The sequence below is a fragment of the Callorhinus ursinus genome, unplaced genomic scaffold, assembly GCF_003265705.2.
Source record: "Callorhinus ursinus isolate GAN/ISIS: 27379988/994484 unplaced genomic scaffold, GSC_fseal_2.0 scaffold43, whole genome shotgun sequence".
NCBI lineage: Eukaryota > Metazoa > Chordata > Mammalia > Carnivora > Otariidae > Callorhinus > Callorhinus ursinus.
The window spans coordinates 5,818,336-5,835,941 of record NW_027397105.1 but is presented as its reverse complement, the minus strand read 5'-3'; the positions used below and the strand labels follow the sequence as shown (position 1 = coordinate 5,835,941).

Below are 17,606 nucleotides of genomic sequence, written 5' to 3'. Positions count from 1 at the left end.
AGACCTACATGCGAACCTCTATTTCAAAGGCTGAGTGTTGGTACTCCAAAGTGTCAGCTCAAATCAATGGGAGAAGAGAGTCAAGGCTGGTTTGCAGAGCTAACAATGAATACATGACTTGGCAAATGCTACAGCTACAGTGCTCAGAGGGGCACCTAAGATGTGAGAGTACTGAATATTGGGACATAGAAAAATGATAAGGGGGGGAATTTCAGGGTGTTCATACTAGTAAAAACCCAACTGAGATAAGTTACTTAAAAATGCTGTTTAAGGGGTGGCTCGGTGGCACAGTCAGTTGGGCGTCTGGCTCTTAGTTTCGGCTCAGGTCATGATCTCGAGGTTGTGAGATCGAGCCCCCACATGGGGCTCTGTGCTCAGTGCAGAGTCTGCTTGGGATTCTCTCTCTCTCTCTCTCTCCCCCTCTGCCCCTCCCGCTTGTGCTCTCTCTCTCTGAAATAAATAAATAAATCTTTAAGAAAAAATGCTGTCCTATCATGTAGGTTGGGATGGACTGTAAGTATCTTCAGAGGTAGATCCACGATGGTATCAGGAAAAAAATCTGGTGCTAGACCTAACCAGGTGAGCTTAGGGATGACATGGTATATTTAAATACAAGTTTTGGTTATTTCTAAGTTCAAGAGAGGACAAGCAGTATGTGTGGAAAATATGTAGATCTGGTCAACTTTTAGAAGGCTCAGTGTTAGTTGTGGGGTGATTTTGACACTAGAAGTGTAGAATGAACTTAGGCTGTGTTAATGTGTGCTTCCCAAGGCATATTCTATGGCGTATTTGTTCTGCAAATTATTAATAGGTTTTATGAAAGGAAAAGAGTTTTAGGGTTTCATATATTTGGGAAATGATAAATGAATCAGGGTTATTCAAGAATTTTAGGGCTTTTGGGGCGCCTGGGTGGCTCAGTCGGTTAAGCGACTGCCTTCGGCTCAGGCCATGATCCTGGAGTCCCGGGATCGGGTCCCGCATCGGGCTCCCTGCTCGGCAGGGAGTCTGCTTCGCCCTCTGACCCTCTTCCCTCTCGTGTGCTCTCTCTCCGTCTCTCATTGTCGCGCTCTCAAATAAATAAATAAATAAATAAATAAAATCTTAAAAAAAAAAGAATTTTAGGGCTTTAATGTGCTAAAAGCACTGTGAATTTCCAAGAGAGGGAAAGAATATGAAGTATTTCTCAATTTATTATGGATATTTTCTTTCCAAAGAGTGTATTATAGTGCAACTAGTTAGTAGTGTAACAAAATTATAGTGTATAAGAGGGAATGATGATCTTGCTTTTGGCCAGACCTCAGCTGGGTTGTGTGATGAAAGTCAGACACCATGATTTCAGAGCGGGGACCTGATGGAAAAGTAATCAAGATGAGGGCAAATTTCTCTGGGTTTGAAAACAAGCCATGTCAGAAGTGGCTAAAAGAACACAGGCTATTTGGTCTGGAGGAGAGAAGACCCAGGAAGGACAAGACAAATGATCCTAAAATATTTGAAAGTTTTTCGGGTAGACCTAAAATTAGTGGACAGGGAAATAAATTTTAGATCATTATTAGAAAAAAGTTCCAGCCTTTAAAATTGTTCTCAAGGTTCCAAATTTCAAAATTGTTCCAAATTCCCAGTCATTAGCAGCTCCAAAATGGCTCCCTTCAGAAAGATGAGACTGGCCATTTTCAAGGATGTTGGAGCATCCACTGGGATGACCAATCTGGGAAATGCTACTGAGAGGAATCAGTATATGATGAGGAATTGAATCAGATGATCCCCACAGACCTTTTCAACACTGACATTCTATGATTAATTTGTGCCTTTTGTTGTCCTAGCATTTTTCACCTCAGCAAAATAATGATAGATTTCCTTCCCTATCTAATCTCCGATTTTTCCTCCCAATTTATGAGCTAGATTTTATCATTTGGGTGATTATCTGCATAATTATTATTTTTCAAATGTAAAAGAATTTTTTGCAAAGCAATACTCACGTCAAAAATTTTCTTGACCACTTCTGTCTGGATTTTATCAAAAAGATCAAAGTCCTTTTCTTCCACCATCTTATCTCGATAAACCCGATTTGATTCATGCAGATAGAGCTTTACTAGGTCCTGTGTGGATTTTACACATTCTACTGAGGAGAAGAGAATGCCCTTTAAAGAGAATAGAGAAAATATCATGTGAATGACAATTTAAAACTACAACAGCTATAATTTATTGAACCAGTTATGTGACAGGTACTGGGCTAGAAGCTTTGCCAGATAAAACTCATTTAACCACCATGATGATTCTACAAAATAATTTTTACTGTATCCATTTTGTACAATGTGGACATTGGGATTCAGAAAGACAGGAATTATGCCTAATGTCATATATATAGTATGCAGTCTTAGTACAAAACCACAAGGTTTTGAAACTAGGTCTGCCTGACCTAAGAGCCTGAAATTTTGACCATTACATTCCAAATAACCACAGTGAGGAGAGAGGTAGCTTCTCTGCTATATTTCAATTCCCTAAGTGCCAACTTGTCCCCAGTCTAGGGGACAATCCATTTATTTATTTCTAGTAGGTTCTCCTTCCATACACCATAGGGATTATTCCAAATATTTACTATTCTTTTAAAATTTTTCTCTCACCTCACCTCTCTCTGTTACTATTAGTCAATGTCTTAGCCTTCTTTTTCATTGAAAAATGGAGACCACCAAGATTAGAGTCTCTCAATGACCTCAACAGGTCCTATAACTTCAAAATCCTCTAAACCTGTGTTTTCCCCATTGCTTTCTTTTTTATCATAGAGGAAAAGGGGCCATTTAATTATTCCTCATCACCAATGGAATAATGCTCTGACTCATGAGCAGGGCATAAAGTTCTGGTTGTAATAGGACTACCAGTCTAGTTCCTCATGATCACTCTTATCACCACTTCCCATAAAATCTAGATTTCAGTTTCACCAAATTAAAATTATTTTATGATGCTGCATATTTTCTGTGCCTTCATGCCTTTTGCTTTTCTTGCTATGCTCATATTTCAAGATCCAATTCAAGTGCTATCTCTTTCTTGAAGTCTTCCATGGCACCTCCCTTTCTGCCCAACAGCATACCCTCTGATGTGCCCCCACTTAACGCTTTATATATACATCTATTTGTTTCTAAAATCATTCTTCTTTGTACAGGTTTGTTTCTTCCAGGTCATGATGAGTGTCTCAAAGGCAGGGAAACTGACAGGCTTCATTTTGGGTGTGGTTTATTTTTATCATTGTATTACTGGCATCTAGCATGGTGCCTGACATAAACTAGATTCTCAATGAGTGCTCACTGAAAGAATGAATGGACTAATACCGAATCCTTCAATTACTATAACCTAGCAAGAACCTCCATCAAGATTTCTGCTTTTGGTAGTGGCAGAATACCGGATTACAAACCAATCCACTGAAGTCAACTATAAAAGACAGGAAAATTATCTTTATTTTTTAAAAGATTTTATTTATTTGACAGGGAGAGAGAGAGAGAGACCAAGCAGGGGGAGCAGCAGAGGGAGAGGGAAGAAGCAGACTCGCCCAACGCAGGGCTCAATCCCACGACCGTGGGATCATGACCTGAGCTGAAGGCAGACGCTTAACTGACAGCCATCCAGGCTCCCCAGGAAAATTATCTTTAAAGCTTCATCTTTCTAGAGGCATTACGGAGTTACCAAGGTAGCGAGGACTCAAAGGGCTAAAATACTAGAGAGAAGAAAAGGAAGAAAATGAACCCCAAATCTAGCACCATTTCTTTTTCCTTTGGACATTTGCCAATTCACAACCAATGGCTTATAGGTTCAGAAACTGAAAAGACAGAGAGACAACTGACAGGTTAAGATGCTGAGCAAATTTTTTTTTAAAGATTTTATTTATTTATTTTGACAGAGAGAGAGACAGCGAGAGAGGAAACACAAGTGGGGGTGGGGGGTGGGGAGGGAAAGGGAGAAGCACGTTCCCTGCTGAGCAGGGAGCCCGATGTGGGGCTCGATCCCAGGACCCTGGGATCATGACCTGAGCTGAAGGCAGATGCTTAACAACTGAGCCACCCAGGCGCCCCGATGCTGAGCAAACTTATCTCAAGGGGTAGGAAGGATGAAAATTGAAGTTCAGGGATTACCAAGAAGAGGGTCATGGTGAAAACCCCATGGGAACCCCTCAAATGGTTATACACTAGGAGTATGAATGAATCACAAATCATTTTGTCCTCACGGAAACTGGAGCCCAACTTCAATCCCCTCAATCCCCAGTAACTGCTTGGCAGAAGCAGAAGCAGAAATATGTAATCTCTGAAGGAAAATAGCATCATCTACACCCTCAAATTATCTGCACATTTTAAAACTCGTAATGTCTGGAAATAAAACAGAAATTACTGGGAATACCAGGAGATACCACCAAATCAAGAAAAAACTGACCCATAGGAGATCTAGGTATTGGAATTATCAGATACAAATTTTAACAAAACTATCATTAATATGACTAAGACATTAGAGGACATCACATAAAGAATTTCATCAAAGAATTGGAGTCTTCAAAAATGAATCAAATGGAAATTCTCAAATTACAAACTACCCTAAATTACAGTTACTGAAATTAGGAACTTATCAACGGGGTTAATAGCAGAATAGACAGAGCTGAAAATAGAATTAGTTTACAGGAAGAGAGAGTAGCACAAAATATTCAGATTGAATCACAAACAGAAAAAAAGAAAGAGCATAAGGGACATATGAGACACAGTGAAAAGTTCTCATATACATGTATTAAAATACTAGAAGAAGAAGAGAGAGAAGCAGAAGCAACATTTGAAAAGATACTGACTGGGACTTCTCTAAAACTGGAAAAAAAATACAACTGAAAAGATAAGACATCAAACCAGATTCAGAAGTGCTATAAACACTAAGCAGAATAAATAAAAAAAAATAGCACTTAGACATCTTGGGCATAATAGTGACATTTTTGAAAATCAAAGACAAACAGAAATTCTTAAAAGTTGGCAAGTAAAAAAAACACATGTACTATCAAAGGGACAGTAAGAATTGAGAGATAATTTATCCCCAGAAACAATGGAAGCCAGAGGACAGTAGAAGGATACCTTCAAAATGCTGAAATAGCTGCCAACCTAGAATTCTAATACCCCTCCCAAAATTCTTTTAAAAAGTAAGAAATACATTTTCAGTTAAATAAAAACTGAGAGATTATTTTCTAGCCGATAGAAACTACACTAAATACTAAAGGAGTTCTTCAGGCAGAATGAAAATGATTCCAAATGGAAGAATCAGAAATAGAACAGGAATATGAGCAATGGGAAGAGTAATATGCAAGTAAATCTAAATAAATGTTGACTTGGGGCACCTGGGTGGCTCAGGCAGTTAAGTGTCTGCCTTCAACTCAGGGCATAATCCCAGGGTCCTGGGATCGAGGCCCATATCAGGCTCCCTGCTCAGCATGGAGCCTGCTTCTCCCTCTCCCTCTGCTCCTCCCCCTGCTCACTCTCCCCCCTGCTCACTCTCTCTCTAATAAATAAAATCTTAAAAAAAAAAATGCTGACTAAGACAAAAATATTAGTGTATTGTGGATTTTCAGTATACATTGAATTAAAAAATAGACTAAAATTGGAGGGATGTAAATTGTTCTAAGACCTTTGCATTATATGGCAATTGATAAAGTACTAATTTATAAAAGAAAAATAGATGAAATGATGCATTTGGTAACTATTAGATGAACAGTAAACAGATGCAGGCTAAAAGAGGGAGAAAATAAAAGAATAAAAAGTAATTAGAATACAAAAAATGAGGGGCGCCTGGGTGGCTCAGTTGTTAAGCATCTGCCTTCAGCTCAGGTCATGATCCCAGGGTCCTGGGATTGAGCTCCACATCGGGCTCCCTGCTCAGCGGGAAGCCTGCTTCTCCCTCTCCCGCTCCCCCTGCTTGTGTTTCGTCTCTCACTCTGTCTCTGCCAAATAAATAAATAAAATCTTTAAAAAAAAAGAATACAAAAAATGAGAGGAAAGGAAACATAGAATAGTTAGAACATACTGAAAACAAACAGTATAAAGTAGATTTAATCCTAATATATATTATATAAAACATCAAGTATAAATGAACTAAATATTTTAATTAAAAGAGTATGATTATTAGACTAGTTTTAAAATATCCAACTAGATGTTGCCTATAGGAGATATACCTTAAACATAAGAAAAAAGAGGCTGAAATAAGAAATTGGAAAACAATATAGCATGAAGGAATTGGAAAAAATATAGCATGAAGATACTGACTAAAATAATGTGGAATAGCCACACTACTCTACAAAATTGACTTTAAGGCAAGAGCCATTTTTAGAAATAAAGCGGTGTATTTAATAATAAGAAAACGGTCAGTCCACTAGGAAGATATACTAATTCTAAATGTGTGTGCACCTAATAACCTAGTTTCAAAATACGTAACGCAAGTATGACATAAACAAAAAGAGAAATGGACATGTCCACAACTGCACAATTGCACCTTTTTAAGAAACTGACAGAACTGACAGAACAAGTCGTCAAAAAAATTAGTAAGGATATAAAATATTTCAATGACATGATTTACAAACTTGACCTAATGGGCATATTGATTCAGCTACACTCAGCACCTGAAGAATGCACTATTTAAGAAGCGCACATTGGTCAAATCTTGGGACATAAAGCAGATCTCAACAAATTTCAAAGGAATAAAATAATTGAGTATATTTTCTGACAACCGTGGACTTAAGCTGAGCATCAGTAAGAGAAGGATAGCTAGAAAATCTCTCAATTTTAGAAAATAAAGCAATACTTCCAAATATCCCATGGGTTAAAGGAGAAACCATAGAGGAAATTAAGAAATACTATGAAGTGAATGATAATAAAAATACAACATATAAAAGTTTGCATGATACAGGGTATGGCAGAGTGATAAATTCATAGCCTTAAAATGAATGTTTTAGAAGAGCCGAAAGGCTGATGATTGATGACACAAGTAGCCATTGTCATGGAAGTTAGAAAAAGGAGAGCCTCAAACCTAAAAGTGTGAAGAAAGTGATTATAAAGAAAAGAGCAATTATTAATATAAAAGCAGTTATCAAATAGAGACAGCAAATAAAGCAAAAAAAAGCCTATAATATTAGTATATTTTTCAGTTTCTTTGAAAAGATTAGCACAATTGATAACTCCTTAGTAAGGCTGATAAAAGAGAAAAAGAGAAAATCAGAAAAGACACAAATACTCAATATCCAGTATAAGAAAGAAGACATAATCTCAGATACAACAGGTATCTAAAATTAGAAATTGAGAACATTGATATCGTACCACAACTGACACATGAAGAAACAGAAAATCTGAATTGGCTAATGTGTACAAAGAAACTGAACTCATAACTTAAGATTTTCTACAAAAAACTCCAGATTGTTTCAGCAGTAAATTCTTCTGACATTTAGGAAGGCTCACTACAATGTTTTACAAAAGCTTCCAGAGAGTAGAAAAAGAGGGACCACCTCCCAGTGCATTTTATGAGGAAAGGAAAATTACAGGGCCATCTTATTAATAGAGTTGCAAAAAGTATATTAAAAAATAGCAAATGGAACCCAGCAAAATATAAAAGGCTCAACATGTAGCAATTAAGTTGGGTTGATTAGAGGAATGCAAGGGTGATCTAAGACTCAAAACTAATCAATGTAATTTATCACATTTCTAGAAACAATGAGAAAAAATCGATATGATTATTTCAAGAGCAACAGAAAAATCATTTGTTAAGTTTCAACATACATTCATGGTTAAAACTCTTAGGAGACCATAGACAGGAGGAAATTTTCTTAATCTGTCAAAAAGCATCCCCCGAAACCTATAGTAAGCAACACACTTAATGGTCAACTATTACAAGCCCTTCCCTCTAAAATTAAGAATGCATCAAGAGGCCACTCATACAACTTCTCTTCAACATCAGTTGTAGCCAGCACAGTAAGACAAGAAAAAGAAATTATAAGATTAAAGGATTGGAAAGAAAGAAATTACTATCACTAGTATTTTTTACCAATAACATGACTGTATATGTATGTATAAACATAATATTAAACGAAGCTACAAAATAATATTTGTCATAGGATTCTATTTTGGTAACGTCCAAAAATAGGCCAAAAGAGCTTAGGGTGTTAGAAGTCCAGATAGTATTTACCTCTGGGAGGGAAAGAAAAACCAAATGGAAGGGAGAAAAAAGGAAGAGCTTTAGGATTGTGGGTATGTTCTGTTTCTTGATCTGAAGATCTAAAATCCTTCTCGTGTTTACGTAGGTGTGATGACTTTGTGATAATTAACCAAGCTGTGAGCTTATGACTCATGTGCTTTCCTACATGTATGTTATACTCTGATAAAAGTTTATTTTTGCAAAAGAAAGAAATTCCATCAGGTCCCTTTGGCCCCACCCATACCCATATCTCCGCCCCCCTCCTCCTCGGCTCTCCTAGGTATCAAGCAGGAACCAGATGCAGATAGCAGGAAGAAGCACCGACCAGGAACCCCAACTTCTTGGACTTTCACAGGGAGGTGCATTATCACTTGGAGCTTATAACCCCGGGAAAGCCAAATGCTCAGGATGCCTGGCAGTTAAGGGCTGAGTCGATGTGAGCACACTAAGCACAGACTCTGTACTTTAGTTACGAGTCATATTGAGATGGGAGCGGTTAATGATTTTTGCTACTCAGAGCTCTATCAGACCATGTCCTGATCAGGACAGTGAGGGGAGTGCAGAGAAGGTCTGAATTACTGAGCCTTGGGTCAAGCTGGATGGAGGAAAGCAGCGTGTTTAGGCAACGCTTGTCTTCCGGCAGACATTTAACCACCCACTCATGCTTCAGACAGGGAGGCGGGGAGGCAGGCAGGGGAAGCTGTGGTCAAGCTCTGAGCCTGAAACTGCCCTCTGGAGGAAGAGGGGAGGGGGCTGTGTGGTTGCAGGGAGGCAGGCGCTCCAGGGAAGGATGCATTTTCCCCACCCACCCTTGTGGCAGGTGGCTGACAGCTGACTGGCTACAGAGAGCCCAGGAGATTGCCACTCAGCCTGCCTGAGTTAGACAAAGACATGGGCCTTCATGACCATTCATGCTGTCACCTAGCTGGTAACTTCCCCAAGCCTCTCTTAAATTGGAATAATAATGTGCAACCCAAAGGGTTGTCATGAGTATACATTTCAGGATGTGCGGGTGACAAGGCGTCTGTCCGGGCAGGAGCTGGATGCTTCTGGTAGAGGAGACTTAATGCCCTCCTCCCTTCAGCTCTGCCCTATGAGCAACGTGCATTTGTTCCAATGACATTAGCTGCATTGAGATTTCAGAGAGGGGGTATGTGATAACAGAGATCTTTCTCTGTTAATACTCAAGATGAGAGATGAGAGTGGGCATGCACAAACTTTACTATTGTCCTGGCCTCACGGCTACAATCTTCAGGCTTCACAGGCTTCGAGCGGAGTCTTTCTTGCTGCCTCATATGTGCTTCTGCTGTGTCAGAAGCACATATGAGAAGGACAGAATGGTGTGGTGGATGGAGGGCCTGGCCAGGAACCCAAAGACCCGGATTCTTGCCCCGGTTCCTTCGCCGGCTGGCTGTGTGCTCTCAGGAAAATCTACAGAATCCCTGGGGGGTCTCTGTTTCTCCTCATTTTTAGCAGAGTTAATGTTTAGAAGGTGCATGACCCAGGAGGGCTGTCCTGAGCCAGCTCAGGTGTGTTCTCAAAGACCTGCCCTCACGTGGGGCTCAGTGTCTCCACCATTAAGTTCAGCCATTCCGGAACACAGTTGTTAGGTCTCTGAACTAATGTTTGGGGGATTTCTGCTCTTTACAACCAAAAGTCTTGGCTGGACCCTGCAGGCCCTGTATCCTCACGGTCTGGACCTTTGCTAGTCTGAGGTTCCCCGGAATTCTACCCGCACAGGCAGTGTGCCCTGGGTAATGAAATCCAAATACACGTGCTCACTGTGGCAGGTCTGCCTCACTCCCTGATCATGCCGACTGACATTCCCCAACAGGTGTGGCCTCTGCTTGTTACAAAAGGCATCCTTCCCTCCATCCTTGCCCAGGGCCCTCTGGGGGAGGACTCTCTGAAAAGCAGTTTCTGCCCATTCCTGTCCAGGAGGGGAAAGGTGTGGACTCCACCCTGTGAGGATGGTGTGTCTGACCAAGAGGAAGAGGGGGCTGGGCTTTGCCACATTGCCCTCTGGACGTTGTGGCCACGAAGGGTCAAGAAACGGAGAGCAACAGGCAGAGACAGGCTATCACCATTCAGAGGAGCAGGTGGAAACATCTCAAATGGCTGTGGCCTGGAAAGGAACCTGGAATTTTAAAACAGAGGCTTCCCAGGGGCTGGCAGATGGTATCTCAAGAATATTACGACATGGCTTTCTTTAGGAAGCAGATCTATCCTGCATGACTCAGGGGACATTCTTTTTGATCCCAAGAACAATGGTATATCACCAGGGCCTACAAAATAGTTTTCTCTGCATTCCTTCCAAGGCATGCTGGAATCATTATATAACATTTTCTTCAGGATGCCGAGCCTTCTCCAACCCAAAGGAATCAACTCAGAAACGCATCCTGGGAAATGACGTGTTTGTCATTGGCAAACAGAACTCTATCTGGTTGACGTCCTTCCTCGCGGATCCCATGGCACCCTGTTGACCTGTTCATTATGCTCATGACTCCATATGAACTGTGCCTTTGCTTAGAGTTTGGCATTAACTACTGTTTTACCAAGAGTGGAAGGGACCAGATCATCACTAAGCCTTCTGGGGCATCTCTGAATAGATGGACTCACCTGGAAAATGTTGGCAAAGTCTCTGAGGTTGAAAACATAGTGGAATTTGATCGCTGTGGGTAGGAACGTGGTGGCAATTTTCTGGTGGAAGGTCAGGGCCAGATTAATGAGCTGGGGGCTGGATGTCTGCAGGGCCACTGGGAAGTGTCTGAACGTTAGGTGCTGAGTCAAGATGCTGCTGTAGATGGAGGCCAGGGCGTCTGCTCCCGGGAAGGAGACGACGAACACGCTGAAATGACGCTGCCCAGGGGAACAGGCGTGTGAGTTAGAGCATGAGTTAGAGTCAAAATTGCCTTCTGGGGGTTTGGGTCAAATAATGAGGAATTCTTAGAAGGGCTTTGGATTCTATAATCTGGTCACATTTTTCACACTGAACCTAAACTTGGGTTGAATCTAAATGCCTGGAGGAGTAACAGGCTTTGGGCCTTTAGTTGAAGATGTCAGCAGGTTGTAGGAAGAGAACAGAACTTGAACTCAGAGCATCTGAGTCCCAACAAGTATTTGATACTGAAGATCCACATGACCTTAGGAGAGTCATTTCATCTCTCTGAAGTTTCCCTACTCTGAAGAATGAGTGAAATCAGATGGACTCCATGACCCCTTCCAGCTCGAAAAGCTTCATGGCTCTGGGTCTAGGAGTATCTTTGTCCCCCTAGACATGCAAATCAGCATCCTGTATGATTTGTCACTTTCAGAGGCTGGACAGGGGGAGGGCCAATGATTACTCGTCACTGAGCGATAGCCATCCTGGTAAGACAGAATTTATTCAGGATTCAGGACCTCAGCTCCTCCCATACCTGAAGCCGTGGGTTGATGGTAAAGCTGCCTGCAGTGGGGTTCATACAGGAAACATACTGGACATTCTTGATCTCCTTCAGGGACAGCTTGCTCTGATCATACCTGGAACAGGCAGAAACCACAGTGACAGATGGGTGAGGGTCCAGGTAGGTAAGTGCCTTGTCAAGGTGAGGTGGGATGTGTCCTATCATTCATGTGTGTGGGTGGTTAAAAGAAGAGTCCAGAGGGGCGCCTGGGTGGCTCAGTCGGTTCAACGGCTGCCTTCGGCTCAGGTCATGATCCCAGGGTCCTGGGATCGAGCCCCGCATCCGGTTCCCTGCTCACTGGGAAGCCTGCTTCTCCCTCTCCCACTCCCCCTGCTTGTGTTCTTTCTCTAGTTCTCTCTCTGTCAGTTAAACAAATAAATAAAATCTTTATTAAAAAAAAAAAGTCCAGTTCCATTGGTAGAGACTGAAGAAGAACAAGAGCTTAGGACCAAATCCTGAGGGGTCCAACATCTATGGGAGTAGTGTAGGAGAAAGAAACCATAAAGATGGACTAAGGGGTAGGGTAGAGATCCAGGGTGGATGGCACCCCAGAAGGCTAAGGAAACCAGTATTTCCAAAAGGAGAGAGCAGTCAACCGTGTCCAGTGCTGCAGAGAGAAGAAGAAAGACAGTGACCCAACCCAATGGGTCTGTTAGATCTTAATAAAGATAGAGTTGGGGGTGAGCAAGAACAATGGTTCAGTAAAGTAGAAGAAACAGAAACCAGGCAGTGGGGTGAGCAGTGATGGGGAAGGTGGCAAAGTGGAAACAGAGCAGAGAAATTTGGCTTTGTAGGGGGAGAGAACAGGCCAATAATTAGAAAATGATGTTTCTGAACACAATAGAGGAAATCTAGGTGAGTCTCAATATTGAAGAGAAGGAACTATTCAGGACTTGAGGGGCAGTTAACGCAGGAGGTGGGAGAGAGCAGAAGCAAGAAGCTGGTGACGGTTCAGCTTCAGGGAAGGTGTGTCAGGACCAGGGAGAAAGGGGCGCAGGGGGAAGCAAGTAAGTTGTACCGATGTGGAAGCAAGAAACAAAGGTGGCGCCCGTGGTCACCAGCGGGGGTGGGGTGGGCAGCCTGCCGACAGACAGAAGGTATGAAATAGCCATTGCTGAGAGTGGAAATGCAAAATGTCAAGGCAACAGGGCAGGACTTCCGGAGAGCTTCTACCGCCCACCTAAGTCCATCAGACCAGGAGTCTGACGTAACACTTGTGTGCAGGGCTGAAGGGTTCCAGAACAGTCCAGGTGCTGGTGCGCACACTGCAGACGGCGGTGTATGGCAGGCATCCCACAAAGACGTGAGGAATGACCGAAAGGCAACTCAGGTCACCATCACAACCACCATTCTGTCTGAGCTCCCTCTTCACACTGACCACTTTCTCAGCAACTCATTCAACGTGGGGCAGGAAGGTGAGCCAAAGTGGTCTCCAATCACGGATTTTTTTTTTTTTTTCTGACAAGTTCAGACTTTTTGCCAGGAACAATTATGCTGTTTCAAGAGACAATGTCAGACCCTGTGAGTTGTTCTGAAAGAGACAACGGCTGTTAAGGCCTGCAGACGTCTGCACACTCCATAGCGTGTGAGCTGTTCTCACTCCAGTACCCGCTCGGTGCTACGGGGCCACAGTGAGGGACAAGAGTATAATTCTGCTCTGGGGGTTTGGAGAAGGTAATTTTTGAGATGAGTATTGAAGAAAAAGGTAGGTTTTTTTTTTTTTTTTTTCCCCCTTAGATGAGACTTCCCACGTAGGCATTAAAGCCCCTGTCTGAAGAACTCCCCAGGAAACAGAATCCCGTGAGGAATGTGGTTTGCCGTGGGGATTCTCATCTGGCACCAGCACTCAACTGTGGTTTGTGGCTCCAGTGGAACAGCCTTCAGCCCGCCCCCCGCCCCATCCTGTGGGCCCCAGGCCCTTTGCATGCATGCTTACCAGTGGCCATAGTCCAGATGCTGCCGGATGATGGTGTGGGGCTGCACAGTCCCGTAGGCGTCCACCTCGGGCATGTTCATATCATCGATGAAATAGATAAGCTTCTTGTTGCCTGGGGGGCCATAATTTCTGCCAGCCTTCTTTTCTAGAGGCTTTTCCAGGACAGCTGAGGAGATGAGCCAGTTAGTGAGGGAGGGAGGTTCAAACCTCAGATGCCAGCACTGAGAAAGAACAGGTGTCAAGGACAAACAATGGTGCAGCGTGCACCTGCCTGCAAACAGCAGCAGTTACTACCAGATCCAGGACATTCTACAGGACCAGTGGTGATGCTGGGAATCAGCTGGTAGTGAGGGTGACTGCATCAACCAGGCATTCAACACCTTACAACGTGCCCTGTGTCAGGTCCTTACAAATGCATATGACCTCATTGAATCTGTGCAACATCAGTGCACGATTAGTATTATCATCCCATTTTACAGATGAGGACACTGAGGCTCAGAAGAACAAAGGCACTTTTTTAGGGTGAAGCCAGGATACAGATCTGGAGCAGTTAAATTTCAGAGCCCAGGCTCCATCTATCATACTTGTGGTCCCCAGTTTTCTTGGCTTATAGAGTAGAAACAGAAGATACCTTCATGGTCTCAAGGCCTGGGACTCTACCCTCAAGGAAATCTACAGATAACTGGATCCTGGGTAGACCTGCTTCCTCTAGGTCAAACAGTACAGGAGCATGGAGGCTGTGGCTCCCACATCGGGGTGGGTGGGGGCCCCTTCCACACCTGGGGGATAAGACAGGAGCTACTGGATAGTTTGTCAGCAGAGGTCTCAGAGAGTTCACCTCCTGGGGTTTTCCCCGAGGGGGAATAAGAACAACAGCCCTCAGAGAATTTCCCAGAAGCTTCTAGCACCTTGAAGGGCTCTTCCGCTGCCTTCAGGTTATCATCAGGCTCCTTGCAGAGCAACTCCGTGCCTTTCTGGAGACTTAGCTACAGACTCTCTTCTGGAATCATTCCTTTACACACCACTACTGCCCAGCCTGATGGGACTTGTTGAGAACAACCTTAAGTAATGGAGTGGAGATCTATGTACTTGTTTTTTTCAATAAAGCAATTAAATATGTATTGCGAGAACTGACACTTCTTATTACAGCTGGAAGCTCTAAGAACCATCTGATTCCTTCTCTTGAAAAACAAGTGTGTAAACAAGGAGAAAGTGTCAATAGACATTTGGAGGTGACAGATAGGAAGACAAGTTCCTTCAAGAAGCCTGAATATTCTAATTTTCTGGTCCTGAGTTAAATTAAGTGTTTCAAATATGAATTAGATTTAAATTTAATTAGCATCCAATTAACATACCCTATCAACCAATTAATCACCCAACACCTTTTTCCCCCCTAAAGATATAACAAGTATATACGAGATCTGTCAAGATGAAATATAATTAATGGGCTGCCAAGGACATGTTTTTGAGAACAGTCCTTCTAGTAAGAAATTCTCCTCTTGGGAGGACTTGTTTCTCCTCTCCCCAGAGCAGTGATATTCGAAACAACCCCTGGAATGAGGCAGACCCCTCTAATTTGGGTTGATTAAGCTCTTTATGCTTCTAAAGGGTTGTTGAGGAGAAAAGCATGCCAGTTAGCAAGAAGTGGGCTTGGAAGGCACTGGGTCATCCCAAAAGGATGATGTTGAATCCTCCAGGGAGGGAGGACTCCCTCAGGAAAGGCATATACATTTTTGATCCCTCCGTGACCAAGCTCTGCTCCAAGTCACATCTCGGATAGCATGGGGGTTAAGTGATTGTTTCCATGCAGAACTGGAGAAACAGAGGTGGATCTCAGTGTTAGCAAACAGGTTGGTGGTGAAGGCGCTCAACACGTGAGAAGTATAAAGAACTGTGATCCTCCCCGCATACTTCTGGGTTCTGCCTTGTCGTAAACAAGTCCTGACAGTCAAGCCCATACCTGCGCCTGGAGTTCATCTGCTCCATCTTTTTTTTTTTTAAAGATTGATTGATTGACTGATTGATTGATTTAGAGAGCGTGAGCGAGCGAGCAAGCGCAATTTGGGGTTGGGGGGAGAGATAGGGAAGGAGAGACAGAATCTTAAGCAGACTCCCCACTGAGCACAGAGCCTGATGCAGGGCTTGATCTCACAACCCTGAGATCAAGGGCTGGACGCTTAACTGACTGAGCCACCCGGGCACCCCCATCTGCTGCATCTTACCCAGCTTCTCCACATGGACCAACCTCCCGTTCAGCTGGTAGCCATGTCCTACGTTAGCTGCCCTCTGCTTTTATTCACATGGTCCCTTCTGCAATATTTCAACACCATCGTGCATTCGAGGAGCAATTTCAGTTTCAAAGTGGGTTCCCATCTGTTCTCATTTCACTGTCTCCACGATGACCACCCTTTGCCCATCAGCTCTCACCTGCTAGCTACGACATTCTCCCAAATGGCCTCCCACTCAAAACAGCAGACAGGAGTCCCCTTGCGAGATGTGAATCAGACCATGCCAGTCTCCTGCTTAAAACTGACCCGGGGCATCCCATCTTGCCTGGGGCAAAAGCCAGTCTGGGTACATCCACAAACCTTGTGTCTCTGTTTTTCTCTCTGATGCTCCCCTGTCCACTCTCTCTGCTCCAGCCATCCTGCTCTGCTATTCTCGCTGCCACAGGGCCTTTGCTCTGGCTGATGCCCCTGCCTGCAATCCTTTCTCCCAAAGGCCAGCCCAGCTTGTGCTCTCATTTCCATCAGGCATTTATCTGCTCAAATGCCGTTTCTCAGTGAGCTCTACTCTGCACAAGGGCCAAAGTTAACCCCTCACCCCCAACTCCCTGTGCCTACTTCATTGTTCTTAAAATTTCACTTAAAAACAGGAGAGGAAGAAAAGGGGAGTATGTCAGAGGGGGAGACGAACCATGAGAGATGATGGACTCTGAAAAACTGAGGGTTCTAGAGGGTAGGGGGGTGGGGGGATGGGTTAGCCTGGTGATGGGTATTGAGGAGGGCACGTTTTGCATGGTGCACTGGGTGTTATGAACAAACAATGAATCATGGAACACTGCATCAAAAACTAATGATGTAATATATGGTGATTAACATAACAATAAAAAAAATTAAAAAAAAATTTCACTTAAAATGCTCTATATTCTACATATTTATCTTATGCATTATATTACCTCCTCCACACTATAAACTCTGCAAGAACAGGAATCATTCTCCTTCTCACTGTCCTAACCCCAGCACCTAGAACATTATCTAGCACACAGTAGAGTGTTCAAAAGACATTTAAGAAATGAATGAATTTTACGACAAACCCCATGAATGGCAAAGAAAGATACATCATCACCATTTTGTAACTAAGAAAACAGAGGAGAAGACATGAACAGACACTTCACCAAAGAAGAGATACCAATGGCTAACAGACACATGAAAAACTGTTCATCATCATTAGCCATCAGGGAAATTCAAATCAAAACCACATGGAGATACCACGTTACACCAGTTAGAATGGCAAAAATTGACAAGGCAAGAAGCAACAAATGTTGGAGAGGTTGTGGAGAAAGGGGAACCCTCTTACACTGTTGGTGAGAATGCAAGTTGGGACAGCCACTTTGGAAAACAGTGTGGAGATGCCTCAAAAAATTAAAAATAGAGCTACCCTATGACCCAGCAATTGCACCCCTGGGTATTTACCCCAAAGACACAGATGTAGTGAAAAGAAGGGCCCTACGCACCCCAATGTTCATAGCAGCAATGTCCACGATAGCCAAACTGCGGAAAGAGCCGAGATGCCCTTCAACAGATGAATGGATAAAGAAGATGTGGTCCATATATACAATGGAATATGACTCAGCCGTCAGAAAGGATGAATACCCAACTTTTACGTCGACATGGATGGGACTGGAGGAGATGATGCTAAGTGAAATAAGTCAAGCAGAGAAAGTCAATTATCATATGGTTTCACTTATTTGTGGAACATAAGGAACAGCATTGAGGACATTAGGAGAAGGAAGGGAAAAATGAAGGGGGGGG

At 43.0% G+C, this 17,606-nt stretch overlaps 1 protein-coding gene across 1 annotated transcript in view; it reads right to left on the bottom strand.

Moving 5' to 3' along the window:
- The window catches only part of DNAH9 (dynein axonemal heavy chain 9), a 206,620-nt gene that overhangs the window by 10,685 nt on the left and 178,329 nt on the right, over positions 1-17,606 (bottom strand). The window contains exons 39-42 of the mRNA XM_073881496.1: positions 13,573-13,738; positions 11,610-11,712; positions 10,813-11,052; positions 1,977-2,138 (exon numbers count right to left, since the gene is read on the bottom strand). Of these exons, the coding sequence (XP_073737597.1) occupies positions 1,977-2,138; positions 10,813-11,052; positions 11,610-11,712; positions 13,573-13,738 (671 nt within the window). The remainder of the gene's footprint in view (positions 1-1,976; positions 2,139-10,812; positions 11,053-11,609; positions 11,713-13,572; positions 13,739-17,606) is intronic.